The 17,411-nt window shown below is 41.7% G+C and overlaps 1 protein-coding gene across 9 annotated transcripts in view; it reads left to right on the top strand.

The window, feature by feature from the left end:
• Window positions 1-17,411, top strand: part of ACACA (acetyl-CoA carboxylase alpha) — a 271,850-nt gene that overhangs the window by 108,844 nt on the left and 145,595 nt on the right. For all 9 annotated transcript variants that reach the window (XM_065911051.1, XM_065911053.1, XM_065911050.1 and 6 more), the window contains 11 exons: window positions 3,642-3,812; window positions 5,155-5,316; window positions 5,681-5,844; window positions 9,491-9,641; window positions 10,390-10,493; window positions 11,608-11,689; window positions 12,362-12,507; window positions 13,301-13,451; window positions 14,953-15,087; window positions 15,660-15,806; window positions 16,818-17,006. In XM_065911051.1, the coding sequence (XP_065767123.1) occupies window positions 3,642-3,812; window positions 5,155-5,316; window positions 5,681-5,844; window positions 9,491-9,641; window positions 10,390-10,493; window positions 11,608-11,689; window positions 12,362-12,507; window positions 13,301-13,451; window positions 14,953-15,087; window positions 15,660-15,806; window positions 16,818-17,006 (1,602 nt within the window). The remainder of the gene's footprint in view (window positions 1-3,641; window positions 3,813-5,154; window positions 5,317-5,680; window positions 5,845-9,490; window positions 9,642-10,389; window positions 10,494-11,607; window positions 11,690-12,361; window positions 12,508-13,300; window positions 13,452-14,952; window positions 15,088-15,659; window positions 15,807-16,817; window positions 17,007-17,411) is intronic.

Genomic DNA, 17,411 nt, shown 5'->3' on the forward strand with positions numbered 1-17,411 from the left:
TCTTTATAGTCCAACTCTCACACCCATACGTGACTGCTGGAAAAACCATAGCCTTGACTAGATGGATCTTTGTTGTCAAAGTAATGTCTCTACTTTTTAATATGCTGTATAGGTTGGTCATAACTTTCCTTCCAAGGAGCAAGCGTCTTTTAATTTCATGGCTGCAATCACCATCTGCAGTGATTTTGGAGCTCAGAAAAATGAAGTCAGCCACTGTTTCCCCATCTATTTGCCATGAAGTGATATGACCGGATTTCATGATTTTAGTCTTCTGAATATTGATCTTTAAGCCAGCTTTTTCACTCTCCTCTTTCACTTTCGTCAAGAGGCTCTTTAGTTCGTCTTTGCTTTCTGCCATAAGGGTGGTGTCATCTGTATATCTGAGGTTATTGATATTTTTCCCGGTAATCTTGATCCCAGCTTGTGCTTCTTCCAGCCCAGCGTTTCTCATGATGTACTCTGTAGATAAGTTAAATACGTAGGGTGACAGTATACAGCCTTGACGTACTCCTTTTCCTCTTTGGAACCAGTCTGTTGTTCCATGTCCAGTTCTAACTGTTGCTTCCTGACCTGCATACAGGTTTCTCAAGAGGCAGGTCAGGTGGTCTGGCATTCCCATCTCTTTAAGAATTTTCCACAGTTTATTGTGATCCAAACAGTCAAAGGCTTTGGCATAGTCAATAAAGCAGAAATAGATGTTTTTCTGGAACTCTTTTGCTTTTTCGATGATCCAGAGGGTGTTGGCAACTTGATCTCTGGTTCCTCTGCCTTTTTAAGTAAATGTAAATTCTGTTTCTCTCTTTCATCATAGTCCAGAGGTGAGCTGGTCCCAGGGACCCTAGTTTATTGCTTTGCCATTTGGTGGTTTATTCACTCAGTTGTGTCCAACTCTTGCAACCCCATGGACTGTAGCCCGATAGGCTCCTCTGACCAGGGTATTTCCCAGACAAGAATACTGGAGTGTGTTGCAATTTCCTTCTCCCGGGTATCTTCCCAACCCAGGTATCAAACCCAGGTCTCCTGCATTGCAGGCGTATTCTTTACTGACTGAGCCATCAGGAAGGCCATTTCCTAGAAGAGAACAGTCAACTATAGCTAGCAGGCCAAATCCAGCCTGTCACCTGTTTCGTCAAGGAAATTTTATTGTAACACAGCTTGCTAATTTATTTATCTGTTATCTATGGCTGCTTTATCTCTGCAGTGACAAAATTGAGTCGTTGTGACAGAGACTATATGGCCCACAAAGCTGAACATAATTATTATCTGGCTTTTACTGAAAGTTTGCCAACCCTTGTTTTAAGGTGTCATCATCTTCATTATTAGAGCTGGCCTACAAGAGCGTGTTCACATTGTAGCATGTTGGCAGGGGGAAGAGAGGACTTGGAAGGCAAGCTTGTACACCTGTGGCCAATTCATGCTGATGTATGGCAAACCCATCACAGTGCTGTAGAGTAATTATCCTCCAATTAAGATAAATAAATTAATTAAAAAAAATAAGGTCTAGAAGTCACACATCTTACTTCTGCTCACTTCTCACCGGATGACATTCAGTTACACAGTGACACCTAGCTGCATTGGGTGTTAGGGGTTGTAATTACTAGTTGAGCAGCCTTTTGCCCAGCTGAAATTCAGAAGATTCTATTGCTAAATGGATGACGCAAAGAAAAGTTACTGGAGGGCGTTTAACCTCTGTGTCTCAGTCTACTCCTCTGGCTACCCATTATCCTTTCACACCCTTTTTCTTACTCTTAGAACTTACTTAGCCTTTCCCCGTAGAAGACAGCCCAAGGTCCCATCCAGTTAACTGTGTTCAACCCAAAGTCCAGGCTCTTTGGATGGTGTGCAGTCCTCTGTTATCTGTGCATGTAGCTTTTTATGGACCAGTAATCGCAAATCACCTTGTGACACCTCCTTTTGCCATATATAGTTCGGAGTAGGAACAGGATGACTCCCATTTAGAAAAAGAAAGAATGAAAAACAGACAATAATCACTAGTCCACAGCAGTTACCACGTTCTTGTAGGTAGCGATTGTGGTCATTTCCTGTCATGCGGTGGAGTAATTCCTCAGTGAGCCCTCTGACTGCCCTTGGTTCTGCTCTCTGAAAGTAACTTCTTTGCCCATCTTTAAGGCCTTGTTCTTTAGAATGTTCTTCCTTGTTCACCTCTCTCTGTGGTTGAGCTTTAGTGATCATGCCTTCTTTAGCAGAACTTTCCCAGTTCACTTCCTATTAGTGCAGGATTCGGGCCACAAAGATTACTGAGATTATCAGTCATGGGTTTGGAAAGCCAAGTTTTTGGTATGTTTAGCAATATGATTCCTTCACAACTGAGTAAGTTTCTGGACTCTTCGCTTCTAGTCAGCTTCAGGTAGGAGTAATTATACCCAAGGTTTCTCTGGACATAATTTTTCCTCTTTATTTACTGCCTTCTGTATTCAGCTCTTTTTCTCTCCTCCATTTAGTAAGACTACCTTGAGGCCAGCTGAAACTACAGCAGCAGCCCTTGATCTCATCTTTGACAGCGTGTTGCTTCAAGGCAAAATTCTCATCTTTGGTTTAGGGGTCCAAAGCCTTTTGGTTTTTTCACATTCTGACTTTTTCTAGCCATTTTTCCTAGGGCTTAGTTGGTATTTTGTTTGCATTCCAAGTTATTTTAGGAGACAGTTTACCAAATGTGTGTGTGTTTGCCTTACTGTGTGGCTTGCGGTATCTTAGTTCCACAACCAGGGATCAAACTCATGCCCTCTGCAGTGGACATATGGAGTCTTAACCACTTACTGCCAGGGAAGTCCCTCCAAATGTTTTCTTATGCCTCACAAGGAGTCCACCAGTTTTCCAGTTGAGAACTACTACCCTATTTTTAACTCAGTATCACATACTTTAGTTTTCTTCAACAGCAACATCCTTCCTGAATTTAATAGTTTCTGTATTGATTAGGGTACAGGTTAAGCTATTATAGTAATGAAATCTAAAAAATACAACCGCACAATAGGTTAGAAATTTATTTTTCCTTTTCATTCATAACCTGAGGTGATTAGGACCATTCTACTCCACAAGACCATTTTGGAATTCAGGTTCTTTCTCTTTGGTTTTGTCACTCTTAATATGTTCTCACCTGCATGATTAAATAGGCTTGCACTGTCATGACCACATTCCAGTCCGTAGAAAGGAAAGAGCTGAGAATAGAGGGTAAGCAATTCCTTTTCAAAAGATGAATCAGGGATTACCCTTTACTCACCCATTCTGACACTGCATTTGTTAAAACTTAGTCACTTGCTGTCAGAGTGGAAAATCTAGGCTCTATCTGGACACCCATGTTTCTAGGAAGAATACTGAAAATACTGGACAGAGGGTACAATGAAGACTCTGCCATGGTGCTTTATCTCGCCTTCATAAGGTGGGATTACCTGTGACCCCAAGTGGAAAACATTGTTTTCACTCAGCTTTGAACTGAATTTGTCATCCATGTGTAGGAATCTTGTGTAATAATCAAAGAGGGTGAAATTTATTCTCATGTGGCTACAAGCCTTTGGTGGCTCTTATAAACACTGGCTCTTTGAGAGGGAGAAGCTTCAGATGAGCAGTGGGCCATCTGCTGAACCAGGTGAGGTACTTAGCTTGGCTTCTCTTTCTTCTTTGAGTGTGCGGTGAAGCTTGCCCGGATGGTTGGTTACGTGAGTGCAGGGACTGTGGAATACCTCTACAGCCAGGATGGTAGCTTCTACTTTCTGGAACTGAACCCTCGGCTCCAGGTGGAGCACCCCTGCACAGAGATGGTGGCCGACGTCAACCTCCCTGCCGCGCAGCTCCAGGTGAGTCACCCTGCTCTCAGGAGTTTGGAATGAGAGATGCCCGCCAAACTGGCTCAACCAGCCTGTGCTAAGAGAAGAGTGCCTCCTATCCAAGTCTCGTGTGATGCTCCTCTCTTACGCTGGATGGCTTGGGATGTGTGGATGGGTTTTCCTGATATGGAACAATTCTGGAGTATTACTTTTTAGCCCGACACATCTGATATAAAATGTCATATTTTTGCAAGACTCTTTACAAATGATATGCTGTACTCAGGTGTTTTAATTCTGGGAAACCTTACTTTTTAATTGTCCTTTACTCCTTTTGCTTCCCTGGAGAAGGAAATGGCAACCCATTCCAGTATTCTTGCTTGGAAAATCCTATGGGACAGAGGAGCCTGGAGGGCTACAGTCCATCAGGTCATTTTTTTGAGCTTCCCTGGTGGCTTAGTGGTAAAGAATCTGCCTGCCAATGCAGGAGAGGTGGGTTTGGTCTCTGGTTCGGGAAGATCCCCTAGAGAAGGAAATGGCAACCCACTCCAGTATTCTTGCCTGGGAAATCCCATGGGGCAGAGGAGTCTGATGGGCTACAGTCCATGGGGTTGCAAAAGAGTTGGATATGACTTAGTGACTAAATAGCAGCTCCTTTTTCTTAGTGTAATTCCACTTCAGAGTGGTGGCTGAGGTTTTTCCTGGCAAGAGTGTGGCAGCACACATTTATTTTTATAATGTTTAAAGTAGCACTGTTAATATTATTTTCTCCATTCTGCCCAGGAAACAGCTGCTGTGGGAAGCAGTAATAGCTAATGATGAAGTTTGACTTGATTTGTAAATACATATTCTTTGTCCACAGTGGGAACCCCTTTTGGTCCCCAGTGGTCCCTATTAAGGAACCCAGTAAATGAAGATTTATGTATGTAAATCTACCTTTTCCGTTGATTTGTGGGGATAATTTGGAGGTAATTATGACATAGTTAGGACTTTTTTAGCTGTCTGAACTTCTTGGAGAGCCACTGACATTGACTCTTCCTTTGGATATTTTCATTCTGATTTAAAATGTCATATTTTTGAAAGACATTTTACAAATAAGGGTGATGGAGAAATGACGATTAGAGGAAATCTCATGTCTATTGCATTAGGGATTTGGGGACTTTTTAAAAAGTGGGAAGTAATTAACACCTTCTGTGTATTTTGTTTCAAGTAATTTAGAATTGCTTATTCAGTGATGTAGAATGTAGACAATAAAAACAAAGTGTTTTAGGTGGTGGCTACTCAAGTGAAAAATCTTCTCCATCCTCTGATAGCCTCCATGTTTTAAGGGAAGTAACTGTGAAAGATGAGTGACGTGTGTTTTATTACCTTTCAGATTGCCATGGGGATCCCTCTGTACAGAATCAAGGATATCCGTATGATGTACGGGGTTTCTCCCTGGGGCGATGCGCCCATTGATTTTGAAAATTCGGCTCATGTTCCTTGCCCAAGGGGCCATGTTATTGCTGCTCGTATCACTAGTGAAAATCCAGACGAGGTAACCCATCACTTAAAAGGTTTACACTTTTTTTTCCCCCAGTGTGAACTTTAATATTAAGATGCTATCTGAGGGCATATCTAAAGTGCCTTAGGACCTCCCCTGGAGAGGGAAATTTATAGAGGCTTCATGGGAGCAGACAAGTAAGTGATCACTGTTGCCCTGGTCATTGAGTCCTGCCTGTGTCATCGCCGAGTCCTCAGTGGGTCTGTAGTGCTGGACACTGGCCCGCAAGCCTGAATGGTTTTTCTGTGCCATTTCCACTCATGTGTCTATGTGGTTACACAGAACCCGACCAGTGAGTGTATGAACGTTCTCTTTCTTATAAATATAATATAATCTCATATTCTTCACTCCCTAACAGGGTTTTAAGCCCAGCTCAGGAACAGTTCAAGAGCTGAATTTTCGCAGCAATAAGAACGTTTGGGGTTATTTCAGTGTTGCTGCTGCAGGCGGGCTTCATGAATTTGCTGATTCTCAGTTTGGTCACTGCTTTTCCTGGGGAGAAAACCGAGAGGAAGCAATTTCGTGAGTATAATAGCATGTGGTTGCATTTCAAAAAATAAACTTGTGATAATCTTCAGTGAAGTGTGAGCATGGGAAAGGGAATCATGTATTGCTATAGAAGCAGTAATGTGGATAATCTTCTTGTAAGAAATGTATCTTCAATTGTAGTTGCATTAATGTTGTATTAAATTTATGCAGTGTTTGGCAGATGTTTTTCTGTCTGTTACTCTGAGCCTTTTCAAATAATTTTTTGTTTTCATGTGTTTTTGATCAACTTATAAAATTGATTACTCTAATGATGTCATATTTTTCTATAGAAATAGTATTTTATTTGGGGCAGAAGTAGATTTGTGACTAAGACCGTGGCATCTTATATCATGAATAAGATCCATTATTTGTCATCAAAATAAAGGTATAGCTATAAATGTCCTGTAGTCATTTAGAATAATAAAGTTAAGCTGCTTATTACATGAACAGGGCTTAAGGGAACTGTCCACATCACTTTATATGAGGGGCCTCAATGTGCTATGAAATATATGCACAACTTACAATATAGCTAGTATATTATAGGTATTAGTTAATATTCTATTGAGCATAAACATTTAATATTTAATTTAATATTAAGTTTTGCTTGCCTGAAAAGTAGGGTCCTAAGGTGATTTTGACGGGTTAGATATTTTAGAATGTTTATCCAAAATTGATTTACCTGTTTTATATTTTTTAACTGTTGATTGACTTTGACCAAGGATTTAATACTATTCCTTTGATTTTCAACCTGTACACCCAGATTATCTAATCAGTAAACACTTATTAATAATGTTGGTTTTTAATAATGTTTTCAGAAGTTGGGAAATCTCAGTTTTTCTGTATTTCGTGCTCTACCAAGCAGTGCTCCCACAAAAACTATCTGGTATAAAGTTGCCTTTTGCATCCTGCTTTGCCAAAGTGAAGAAAATAAACCTTAATGTTTTGAATAAACTAGAATATAAACCTAATGTTATGAAGAAACTAGAGCTTGCAAACCGGTGGTTTTCTGGCTAGTCACAGCCACTGATGTGTTTTGATTGGCTTATAGAGTATTGTTTAAAAAGTGGGAGATTGAAATAAATGCATGCATTTCTGCTGTCTCTTGAAAAAAGTGGGGTGACAATAACATTGGTTTTATATTCCATTTGGCCAAAGTTAACTGAGGCTTTGTGTGACTGCTTCTCTTAGAGGAAACACGAACTCTCTAGTTCACACAGTCCCCCGTCCAGCCTGCCTCATTCGTTTACATCCCCAGAGTGGCCGCTATTGATATTTAGGTTTCCAGTCTTGATTGGCAGGCCACCAAGCCTTCTCTCCAGGACTCGTCTTATGACTTGCTCCAAAAGTCTTGCTCCTTACTTCCCAACCTGCTCTGGACATATATCTGCAGTGTAAAGCTGCCAGGCTAACGTTGAGCATATGAAAATTAAGGTCTCTGCAATAAGCGTGCTTTCTTTTTTTAATATTTTATTTATTTATTTGGCTGTATTGGGTCTTAGTTATGGCACTTGGGGTCTTTATTGTGGCACAGGACTCTCTAGTTGGGGCACGTGGGCTCCAGAGCACACGGGCTGAGTTGCCCTGCAGCAGGTGGGATCCTAGTTCCCGGGCCAGGGATTGAACCTATGGCCCTTGCATTGCAAGGTGAATTCTTACCCACTGAACCAGCAGGGACGTCCTGAAGCATGCTCTTGACCCCGTGCCAGAGTTCACTCTTCAGCTCAGAGTTTGTTTCTTCTTTCTTCATGACATTAGGCTTATATTCTTTAGCTTGGTGTTCACTGCTCTTCTCTAGACTAGTTCCAGCCCATGTTTCCCTTATTATTTCCAATGGACTATAATCTAAACACCATGAGAACAGAACTGTGTGTGTCTTGTTGCTGAGGTATCCCCTGAATGTAGTAAGTGTTCCGTCGATGCTGAATGAGTGGACTTGCCCCTCATCCTTGTCCTCATTACTGTCTGCTTCAGTTGTAACATTCCCTGGACCCAACCCCTCTTTATTTCCTTTTTCCCTTTGTTTTTGCTGTTCCCTCTCTCCATTCATTCATTTACTCCATTCAACAAATACTTAATGAATATCTTAATGGTTTCTTGCAATATAATGAGGACCACCGTAGGGGCTGTGCCATCATGGAACTTGATGATCCAGGGTAAGAGAGGCAAGTAAGCCATTGAACAGAATGTAGGAGGTGCTGTCTCTGATAGTGAGATTATGTGAGGGTGTTACAGGAACGTGGAGCTGAGTCAGCTACGTCCATCCAGAATGGGTCAGGGAAGGTTTCCCAAAAGGAAGGGACGTCTAGATGCATATCTGAAATGTATAGAGGAGTAAGCCAGGCCAAGATAGGACACAGAGAGGAGGATGGAGGTGGGAAACAGAGTAATGTTCTAGGCTGAGAACTCCTGGGTCACCTGGAAGAATATTTCTGTCACAGTCATAATCTTAGCTTTACTTTTATCCATTTCAGATCCCGTATCCTTTTTTCCTTAACTGAGGAGTAGTTGATTTACTGTGTTGTCTTAGCTTCAGGTGCGCAGCAACGTGATTCCGTTTTTATATATTTTTTCAGATCATTTTCCATATAGGTGATTATAAGATGTTGACTATAATTCCCTGTGCTATGCAATAGATCAACATTGCTTGTCTGTTTTAGGTGTAGTAGTTTGTGTCTTATTAATCTCACGCCCCTAATCTACCCCTCCCCGCTCCTGTTCCCCTGTGGTAGCCATAACTTTGTTTTCTATGTCAGGTCTTACATTCTTTATGAAACCAAGGGGAGGCGGGTCTTCTCCCTTCTTAGAACCCCTTGGCGCTTTGCTTTTATCTCTCTACTTATATTTATGATATTCTGCCATAAATGTTTAAAGTGATTACTGTCTCCCTTAAGAGCTTAGTATGTGTCTTGAGTCTATGAGATGCATAATAAATGTCAAAGTAAGGACCTGCCCTGTTCAGGATAATACAGAGCAGAAATATACTGGGGAAAAGCTCACAGTGTTGAAATCTTGTTAAAATGTGGTTATTTAACACTTAATTGGGAAGTAAGCAAAGTAAGGAGCAAGTCATTCTATAGCTGGCTAAAACACAGCTTAAAAAAAAGAAACACTCTTGACATGCAGTGTCACGCTGATACCCAACTTTCTCTTTCCTGGTTACCTTCATTGTATGGAAACCTTTAAGTTAAGGTCTCAGTGTTTGTAAAAATTCATTGAACAGTGTACTTAAAATAAGTATATTTCATTATATATAAATCTTATTTAGATAAAATAAAAAGGGCTTAAGAAGGGGAGAATTATGCCCTAATTCTAGTTAACCGTCAATCAATGAATAGAATGATGGAAACAGTGAAAACAAAGGGTGGTTTGCACATAATTTGTTCTGTGTTCTGTATAACGACGTGTCTGTGATCTGCTGATGCTCAGATGGTCAGGTTAGTCAGACTCACAAGTTTGCTAGCTTCTTGAAAATTCTGTCTGGAATGAGCACATGTGTATCTGCACCCTCATTTGTTCTTGGGACTGTGTGTTTCTCTCCCCTCCCTCCTAAGACTCCAAAGGGATGAAATAGTTCTTGAAAATGGTTGAAAAACAGTAAAACATTTGTTGCTGAAAGAGATCTGCTCTGTCCTTCCCCCAGAAACATGGTGGTGGCTTTGAAGGAGCTGTCTATCCGGGGCGACTTTCGAACCACAGTCGAGTACCTGATCAAATTGTTGGAGACTGAAAGCTTTCAGTTGAACAGAATCGACACCGGCTGGCTGGACAGGCTGATAGCAGAAAAAGTGCAGGTGGGTATTTCTCCATTACACAAACAGCCTCTGGGATTGGGTTTTTATAGGCTTGTGAGATCAGTCCATGCCTTTAGACACAACTTATTTGATTCTAATACAAATGGTTCTAGGTCTGTGTGGAAAAGTCTAGGAGTCAGTGTGATTTTAGCACTGTAAGTAAGCGTTCTTGTGCCTTGTTATGTAGTCATTGTATAAGTTGTATTACTTCCAAGGATATAGTTGAAGAGAGGTGTGCAGAGATTGAAGTATTTTCTTTCTTCATTTGATATTAAATGTGGTTGAGCTCTATCTGTCTACCAAATCTGATGAGAGGGCTTCATTTTCGTCAACAGAGGTTACCCTTTGTTCCTGAACTGCTGGGCCAATATAAACTACTCAAGATTTTGTATAAAATTGTTGGATTCACGTGTATTACCTGGGTAGTTTACACACCATTTTTTCTTTGAGATTATCAGTAGCCAAATCTTTGCACTTTTTAAAAATTTATTTGTGACAGAAGCTTGTTTTTGAGCCTCTCTTCGATTGACTCAGTGAAAATCTCAGGAGGGTGGGGGGAAAGGTGTTTTTCATCTGTATTCAAATTCTAACAATGTGTTTTTGTCTCAAAAATCAGTTGGATAACGAGGATGGAGATTCTCATTGGTCGCTGATTCTTCAAGCACGTTTGAGCCTGATTTAAATTGAGGGGCCATGGTGCCAAGTGACTGAGTTTGCTTTTGATTTGCCGCCTTTTCGTCCCTTTCAGGCGGAGCGACCTGACACCATGCTGGGAGTTGTCTGTGGGGCTCTCCACGTGGCAGACGTGAGCCTGCGGAATAGCATCTCCAACTTCCTTCACTCCTTAGAGAGGTAGGCTTGGCATTCCGTGTTCCGTGCAGGCTAAGTTGTGGTCCTGAGCACGGGCCTGATGTTCAGAGACCCATTTATTCTCTCTGTTGCTGGCAGCTTGTGAGTGCTACTTGTTCACTGACTGTGGGGACAGGGAGGAGAAGGGATGTAGGAGTTGATGGCAAATGGTTTGGGGGCTCTAAGTGTAGATTCTAAAAATTGGTTTATACCATGATTAGATTTGGTTGCTTTGTAAAAACTGGAGTCTTTCTATACAAGCATCCAATCTCTCTGAGCCCCGGTGATAAAAATCTGGTGTTTTTCTCTAGTAAGGCACCCTGGATACTTCATATATTACCTGCAACACCTTTCAGGAATTAATAATTGAGGCTGATATTCATGATGACCTCACGAGTCTTTCAAGTACAGGATCAGACTTGTGTGGCTAAACTTATTTCCAGCACTGGTTCTGGAAACTAAATTCTGCCTCCGAGTCCCTGGAGGATTTGTCCACAAGGCTAATCGTTTACAGCACTTTATCACAGGCATTTAAATTCAACTGAGATTTCATTTATTCAAGTCTTACCATGAAGATCTCTCACTGTGTTACACTGACGCTCAGTATAAACCATATTCACATGGTTCAAAATTCAAAAGGCAGTAAAAAATATATAGTGATGAGTCTCCTCCGTACCTCTGTTTCCTGGCCACCTAGTTTCCTTCCCTATAATCAGCCTATGTTTCTGTTTTTATTTTCTGTTATCTTTCAGCTATATGGCAGATACATATAAGCGTATATACATAATATTTGTTCCTTCCTACCTCCATTTTTTTTTAATCACAAGTGATAGTGTACTGTGAAACTATCCTGTACAGTTTCATTTGCTTTTTTTTATTTAACAGTGTGTTTTAGAGAGTGTTTCATATTAGTGCATAAAACACGTTATCTTTTTAATGGCTGCATAGTATTCATTTATGTGGCTTTTTCAAAATTTATGTCTCTGTCCCTTACTGGTGGTCCTTTAGCTTGTTTTCAGTCTTGATATTCCAGGAAATGCTATAACCAATCACCTTTGAGAGCCCTTGTAAGCTTCTAGAACTTTCTAGAAGTAGCTCCCACGTTGCTCTCTTTCAGGGGCCAAGTCCTCTCTGCACATACACTTCTGAATACAGTAGACGTTGAACTCATCTACGAGGGAGTCAAGTACGTACTGAAGGTATGCTGAACCTCATAAGGTCTGTGCTATCTTTTTTGCCTCTGTCTTTGTCAGCTTGCTTCCTTTAGGTCAGGTGATGGAGGGAAAATTTGGTTTATTGCAGGGCTGGGCATGAGTGAAATTACAGTCATTATTAGTGTCAGTAGCCTGTGTCAAAGCAGTATTTGATGAGTCTCTGCAAGTATTTTCGCTGTTGTTCAACTTCACATGTGCAACCAAGAGATGAAGGAGACAGAGAACCGTCAGAGCAGGGAGATGTATCTAAGGTCCCCCTCGTTGCTCGCGGCAGGGCTGAGCCGTGCCCACAGCACCAGTGCTCAGCTGCCAGTGCCATGAAAATAGAGCACGGTGCTCTTTCCTCTCCAGTAGAGCTTCCCTTAGCTATTTATTTATTTATTTTATTTGGCTGATTCGGGTTTTAGTTGGAGCGTGCAGGATCTTTAACTGAGTCATGAAAGCTCTTAGTTGTGGCATATGGGATCTAATTCCCTGACCAGGGATTGAGCCTGGGCCTCCCGCACTGGGAGCTTGGAGTCTCAGCCACTGGACCACCAGGGAAGTCCCATCTGATGGAGCTTGCACACCTCGATCTCTGAGATACTGAAATTTTGTCTGGCACTCTCCCTGGAAGGAACACACTGACTTGTCTCTTTGGTTTCTCATTTCTTACAGGTGACTCGACAGTCCCCGAACTCCTACGTGGTGATCATGAACGGCTCGTGTGTGGAGGTAGACGTGCATCGGCTGAGCGACGGTGGACTGCTCCTGTCCTATGACGGCAGCAGTTACACCACGTACATGAAGGAGGAGGTGGATAGGTGAGTGGCTCTTTGGGCACCGTTTGCTGGTCATTGTACCAACCTTTTCTCTCGGTAGGGCGTGTTTAACTCTTGGGGTTTGTCGAGGTCTTTTTGGGGAGTCTATTCTAATTTTTTAAAAAATAGAACATTTACCTAATAAAAATTTCAAGAGTATTAGAAGTCTTTAAAATTAAAAATAATGTCTCTCCACCACTGTAGTGTGGGCAATGAAAAATAAATTCCCTTTTTTATAGGCTACTACTGTTAACAGTTTCTTATATGTCTTTACTGAAATTTTGTATGCATATATAAATTATATATATGTACATACTATGTTTTTCTTTTAAACATATTCACAAATAAAAGTAACCTTTAGTTCTGCATCTTATTTTTTCCTTTAACATATTGTACTCTATTCAACACCAATCTTTGTGGTGTTGTGATAATTAAATGAATTAACACATGGAAAGGGTGTAGACCATTGCTTGGAACTTAGTAAGAGTTTGAAACATCTTAGCTATTACATCATCAGCACCTTCATGTTTTTTTTCTTCCTGCTCAATGGATATGTCTATCCTTTTTAATGGTCAGATAATCTTCCATTATATGGATGTACCATAATTAATTTAATTTGACCATTATTGAAGGGAATTTTGGTTATTTGGCATTGTAAACAAAGATGCAATAAATGTCCTGTGTGTATGTATACAATGAAGTTTTCAGGTTTTTTTTAAGATTGACATCATTCTACCTTTATTCTTTACAACTTAAGATGCTTCATTAACTTAGATAACTCCTACTTATCTCCTAGGTATCGCATCACAATTGGCAATAAAACTTGTGTGTTTGAGAAGGAAAACGACCCTTCGGTGCTGCGCTCACCGTCTGCTGGGAAGTTAATCCAGTACATTGTGGAGGATGGAGGCCATGTGTTTGCTGGCCAGTGCTATGCCGAGATCGAGGTCAGGGTGGTCGTTGGGCTTCCGGGTCATGGGAGGGAAGGTGGGCAGAGAGTTGGCTGGGATGGACTAGGACTCAAGAGTAACAGAAAGGAAGTAAAAAATAGAAAGGAAAGAGTATCTGTTTGATTAGAGTTATGAACCTTAGCATTTTATTTATTTAAAAAAATATTTTCTTGGCCGTGCCTTATGGCATGTGGCGTCTTAGTTCCCCGACCAGTGATGGAACCCGCACCCCTTGCACTGGAAGCACACAGGCTTAACCACCAGACTACCAGGGAAGTCCTTGATCCTTAGGATTTTAAAAACACATTAAAAGCTCATAGTTTTCCTTGGATAGATGAGGAACCTCTAGCTCTAAAGAATAGATCCTAGGCAGCGGCACTTACTGAGCGTTGGGTATTATGCCAAGTACTGGTTATACGGAAAGAATATGATAGGTGGAATGGGGCCTTGAAATAGACTTGTAGTGAAATACAAATTTTGAGAAGGCTGCACAAAGTGCAGAGGGCCACGTGCCCCAAGTCAGTATGGGGCTGGATGGGCAGTGAGAGAAGAATTCCTGAAAGCGAGGACTTTGATCTTGGCATTGGAAGATAGACAGTGATAGACCAGATGAGGCAGGCCAGGCAACGCTGTTTAAAGGTGAAGGAACAGCATGTACAAACACACAGAAGCGAGAGCGTGTGGTGTATAGAGGGAAGTACAGGTCTATATTGACATTGCTTGAGAACAGACTAAGGTTTACCGGGAAATGGCAAGCAGAGATGCTAAATGAGCTGTCAGAATTTGAGATCAGGTTAAAAAACCTTATAAAGCACGCTGAGAAGTTTAGACTCTCCTCAAGGCTGGTGGGGTCACTGAAGGATATGACATAGAAAAGTGATGGAATGAGATTTGGGCTCTAGAATGATTGCTTCTAGTGGCCTTATTGGAGGTGCATAACATGTAAAGATGTCTATGGGGAGGTTGGTTTTTTCCCTTAATATTTTTAAAAAATTTATTTGACTGTACCAAGTCTTCGTTGCGACACGCATGCTCTTAGCTGTGGCGTGTGGGATCTGCTTCCCTGACCTGGCCCAAACCTGGGCCCCCTGTACGGGAAGTTGCAGAGTCCTCGCCCCTGGACCACCAGGGAAGTCCCTGTTGGGAGATTGCTGAATTCCTCTAAACCAGAAATGATAAGGGCCCAAACCAAAGAGTTGGCAAGACAGGAAGATTTTTGAGAGAGGTTTAGACAGTGCCTTCGACCTGGCTTAGTAACTGGCAGATAAGGGAGATACAGGAGTGGGAATGATCCTTAGGTTTTGGTCTGGATATCATAGATAGAGTAAGTACCTGGATTCACAGGTGTGAGGAAGATAAATTGTTCATCATTTCTCAGTATAAGACAAGTCAAAACCAACCATGGCAAAAATGGATTTAAACATTAGAAACAGGAACTATCAGTAGTTGTCATTAATCCCTAAAGCTAGGTCCTGAGAGATTTTAGTTTTCCTTGCAGGTGATGAAGATGGTAATGACCTTAACAGCCGCAGAGTCTGGCTGTATCCATTACGTCAAGCGGCCTGGAGCAGCTCTTGACCCGGGCTGTGTAATAGCCAAAATGCAACTGGACAACCCCAGCAAGGTCCAGCAGGTAAAGAGTTGGATAGACACTTTTAATACTGCCCTCCAAGAGCTGGGTACACGGTAGGGGTGGTCTGGAGAGGCAAGTGATCTCAGTCCTTGGTTTTCCAGTTTTTCCTTCAGCTTTTTACCTCTCATTTTATGCCTTATGCCTTTGTATTTGTGCCTTTGGTATCATGCATCTAGAATTTATAAGAGTTACTATGATATTAAGAGTCTGTGCTTTTTCTCATGATGCTTCTCACATTGACTTCTCTCCTTGTCGCTGGGTGTGGTAAAGGGAAGTCTTTCCTTTTTTATTAATTGCTTTGACTGCATCGGGTCTGAGTTGCAGCATGCGGGGTCTTTGTTTCTGTGTGAGGGTTTCTCTCTAGCTGTGGTACACAGGCTCAGCAGTTGTTTTGCACAGGCTTAGTTGCCCCACCACTTGTGGGATCTTAATTCCGCCTGGGTGGCTGATTGTTAACCACTGGACCACCAGGGAAGTCCCTAAAGGGAAGTCTTGATTTTACATGATGAATCTAAGTTGCAGTGGTGTGTCTGAAGGTAGTGGATGACTTGATCTCTCATTGGGGTTGACAGGCTGAGCTTCACACAGGCAGTCTGCCACAGATCCAGAGCACAGCGCTCAGAGGCGAGAAGCTCCATCGAGTGTTCCACTATGTCCTGGATAATCTGGTCAACGTGATGAACGGATACTGCCTTCCAGATCCTTTCTTTAGCAGCAGGGTATGAGTCACTTTTCGTAGGTGGGCTGGGGTAGGGGAGCAGGTGTACATCTTGGAGAATGGGTGTTCTCCAGCATAGTTTAAAATTCATATAGGGGAATTTTTTTAAGAGGGAGGAAGGGAAAACTGTTTGACCAAAATTCTGCCAGTATTAGTTGTAGGATTTGAAGTCTTTATATCCTTGCTTCTTATCTCTGTCATTGACTTCACATTTAATTGGGATTTAAACCAGTGAACAATGACAATGTTAGTTGTTTATATTATAATTTCAAAGTAGTACTGGCATACTTTGGGGATACTGCAGGTTTGGTTCCAGACCACTTCAATAAAGCGAGTATTACAAGAAAGAAAATCACATGAATTTTTTGCTTTCCTAGTGCATAGAAAAGTTATGTTTACATATTGATAAAGAACCTGTCTGCCAATACAGGAGACATGATATGTGGGTTCGATCCCTGGGTTGGGATGATCCCCTGGGGGAGGAAGTGGCAACCCACTCCAGGATTCTTGCCTGGAGAATCCCATGGGCAGAGGAACCTGGTGGTCTACAGTCCATGGGTCGCAAAGAGTCGGATATGACTGAAGTGACTTAGCAGGCACATAGTCTATTAAGTGTGTAATAGCATTACATCTAAAAAATGTACATATCTAAGTTTAAAAATGTTTTCTTGCTAAAAAAGGCAAATCATGTCCTGAGCCTTTAAGGAGTTGTAATGGTTTTGCTGGTGGAGGGTTTGAAATACTGCAAGAATTACCAAAATGTGACACAGAGACATGAAGTGAACAAAGCCGTTGGAAAAATGGTGCCAATAGACTTGCTCGACACAGGGTTTTACATGAAATCTTCAGTTTGTAAGAAAAACAACCACAATATTTGCAACGTGTAATAAAGCAGTGCACAATAAAGCGTGGTATGCCTGTACTATGTGGTAGTGAATTCAGACATATAATTTTGTTTGGGGGATTATGTTAATTTTGTCCAGATCCTATTTTATTATTTCCTTCTTCTCAGGTGAAAGACTGGGTTGAACGGTTGATGAAGACCCTCAGAGACCCCTCCTTGCCTCTCCTAGAATTGCAGGATATCATGACCAGCGTCTCTGGTCGTATCCCACCCAATGTGGAGAAGTCTATCAAGAAGGAAATGGCTCAGTATGCCAGCAACATCACATCCGTCCTCTGTCAGTTTCCCAGCCAGCAGGTACTTACGGACTAACGCTGTCGTTGTCTGCTGGATGCCCACACTAGAGTTCTTGCAGGAGGAGTCCTTCCTGTTTGGATTCTCCTCACTGTCTGGGTGTTGTAAGTCTGCCTCATGATGCAAGCCCAGTAAGTTAAGTGTTGGGTGTGAAATGTAAGGTATCTGTGGTTTAAGAGAAAAGCATATTGGTTGTGTAACCCATAGAGTTCTGTCCCTGGGGCTGCACCCTGATTAGAAGTATTTTTGTGATTCTAAAGCAGGCGGATATTTGTAGCTTTTTCATCAGAGACTTCCTCACTACCTCTACAGCATGCTTATTACTCTTTGCCTCTGATCCAGACTTACATGTAGGGGGTAAAGCCAGACAAGTGGGGCATTAAGCATGTCTTGCCTGTCAGGACCTCT

This window comes from Muntiacus reevesi, chromosome 18 (assembly GCF_963930625.1).
Source record: "Muntiacus reevesi chromosome 18, mMunRee1.1, whole genome shotgun sequence".
Taxonomy (NCBI): Eukaryota; Metazoa; Chordata; class Mammalia; order Artiodactyla; family Cervidae; genus Muntiacus; species Muntiacus reevesi.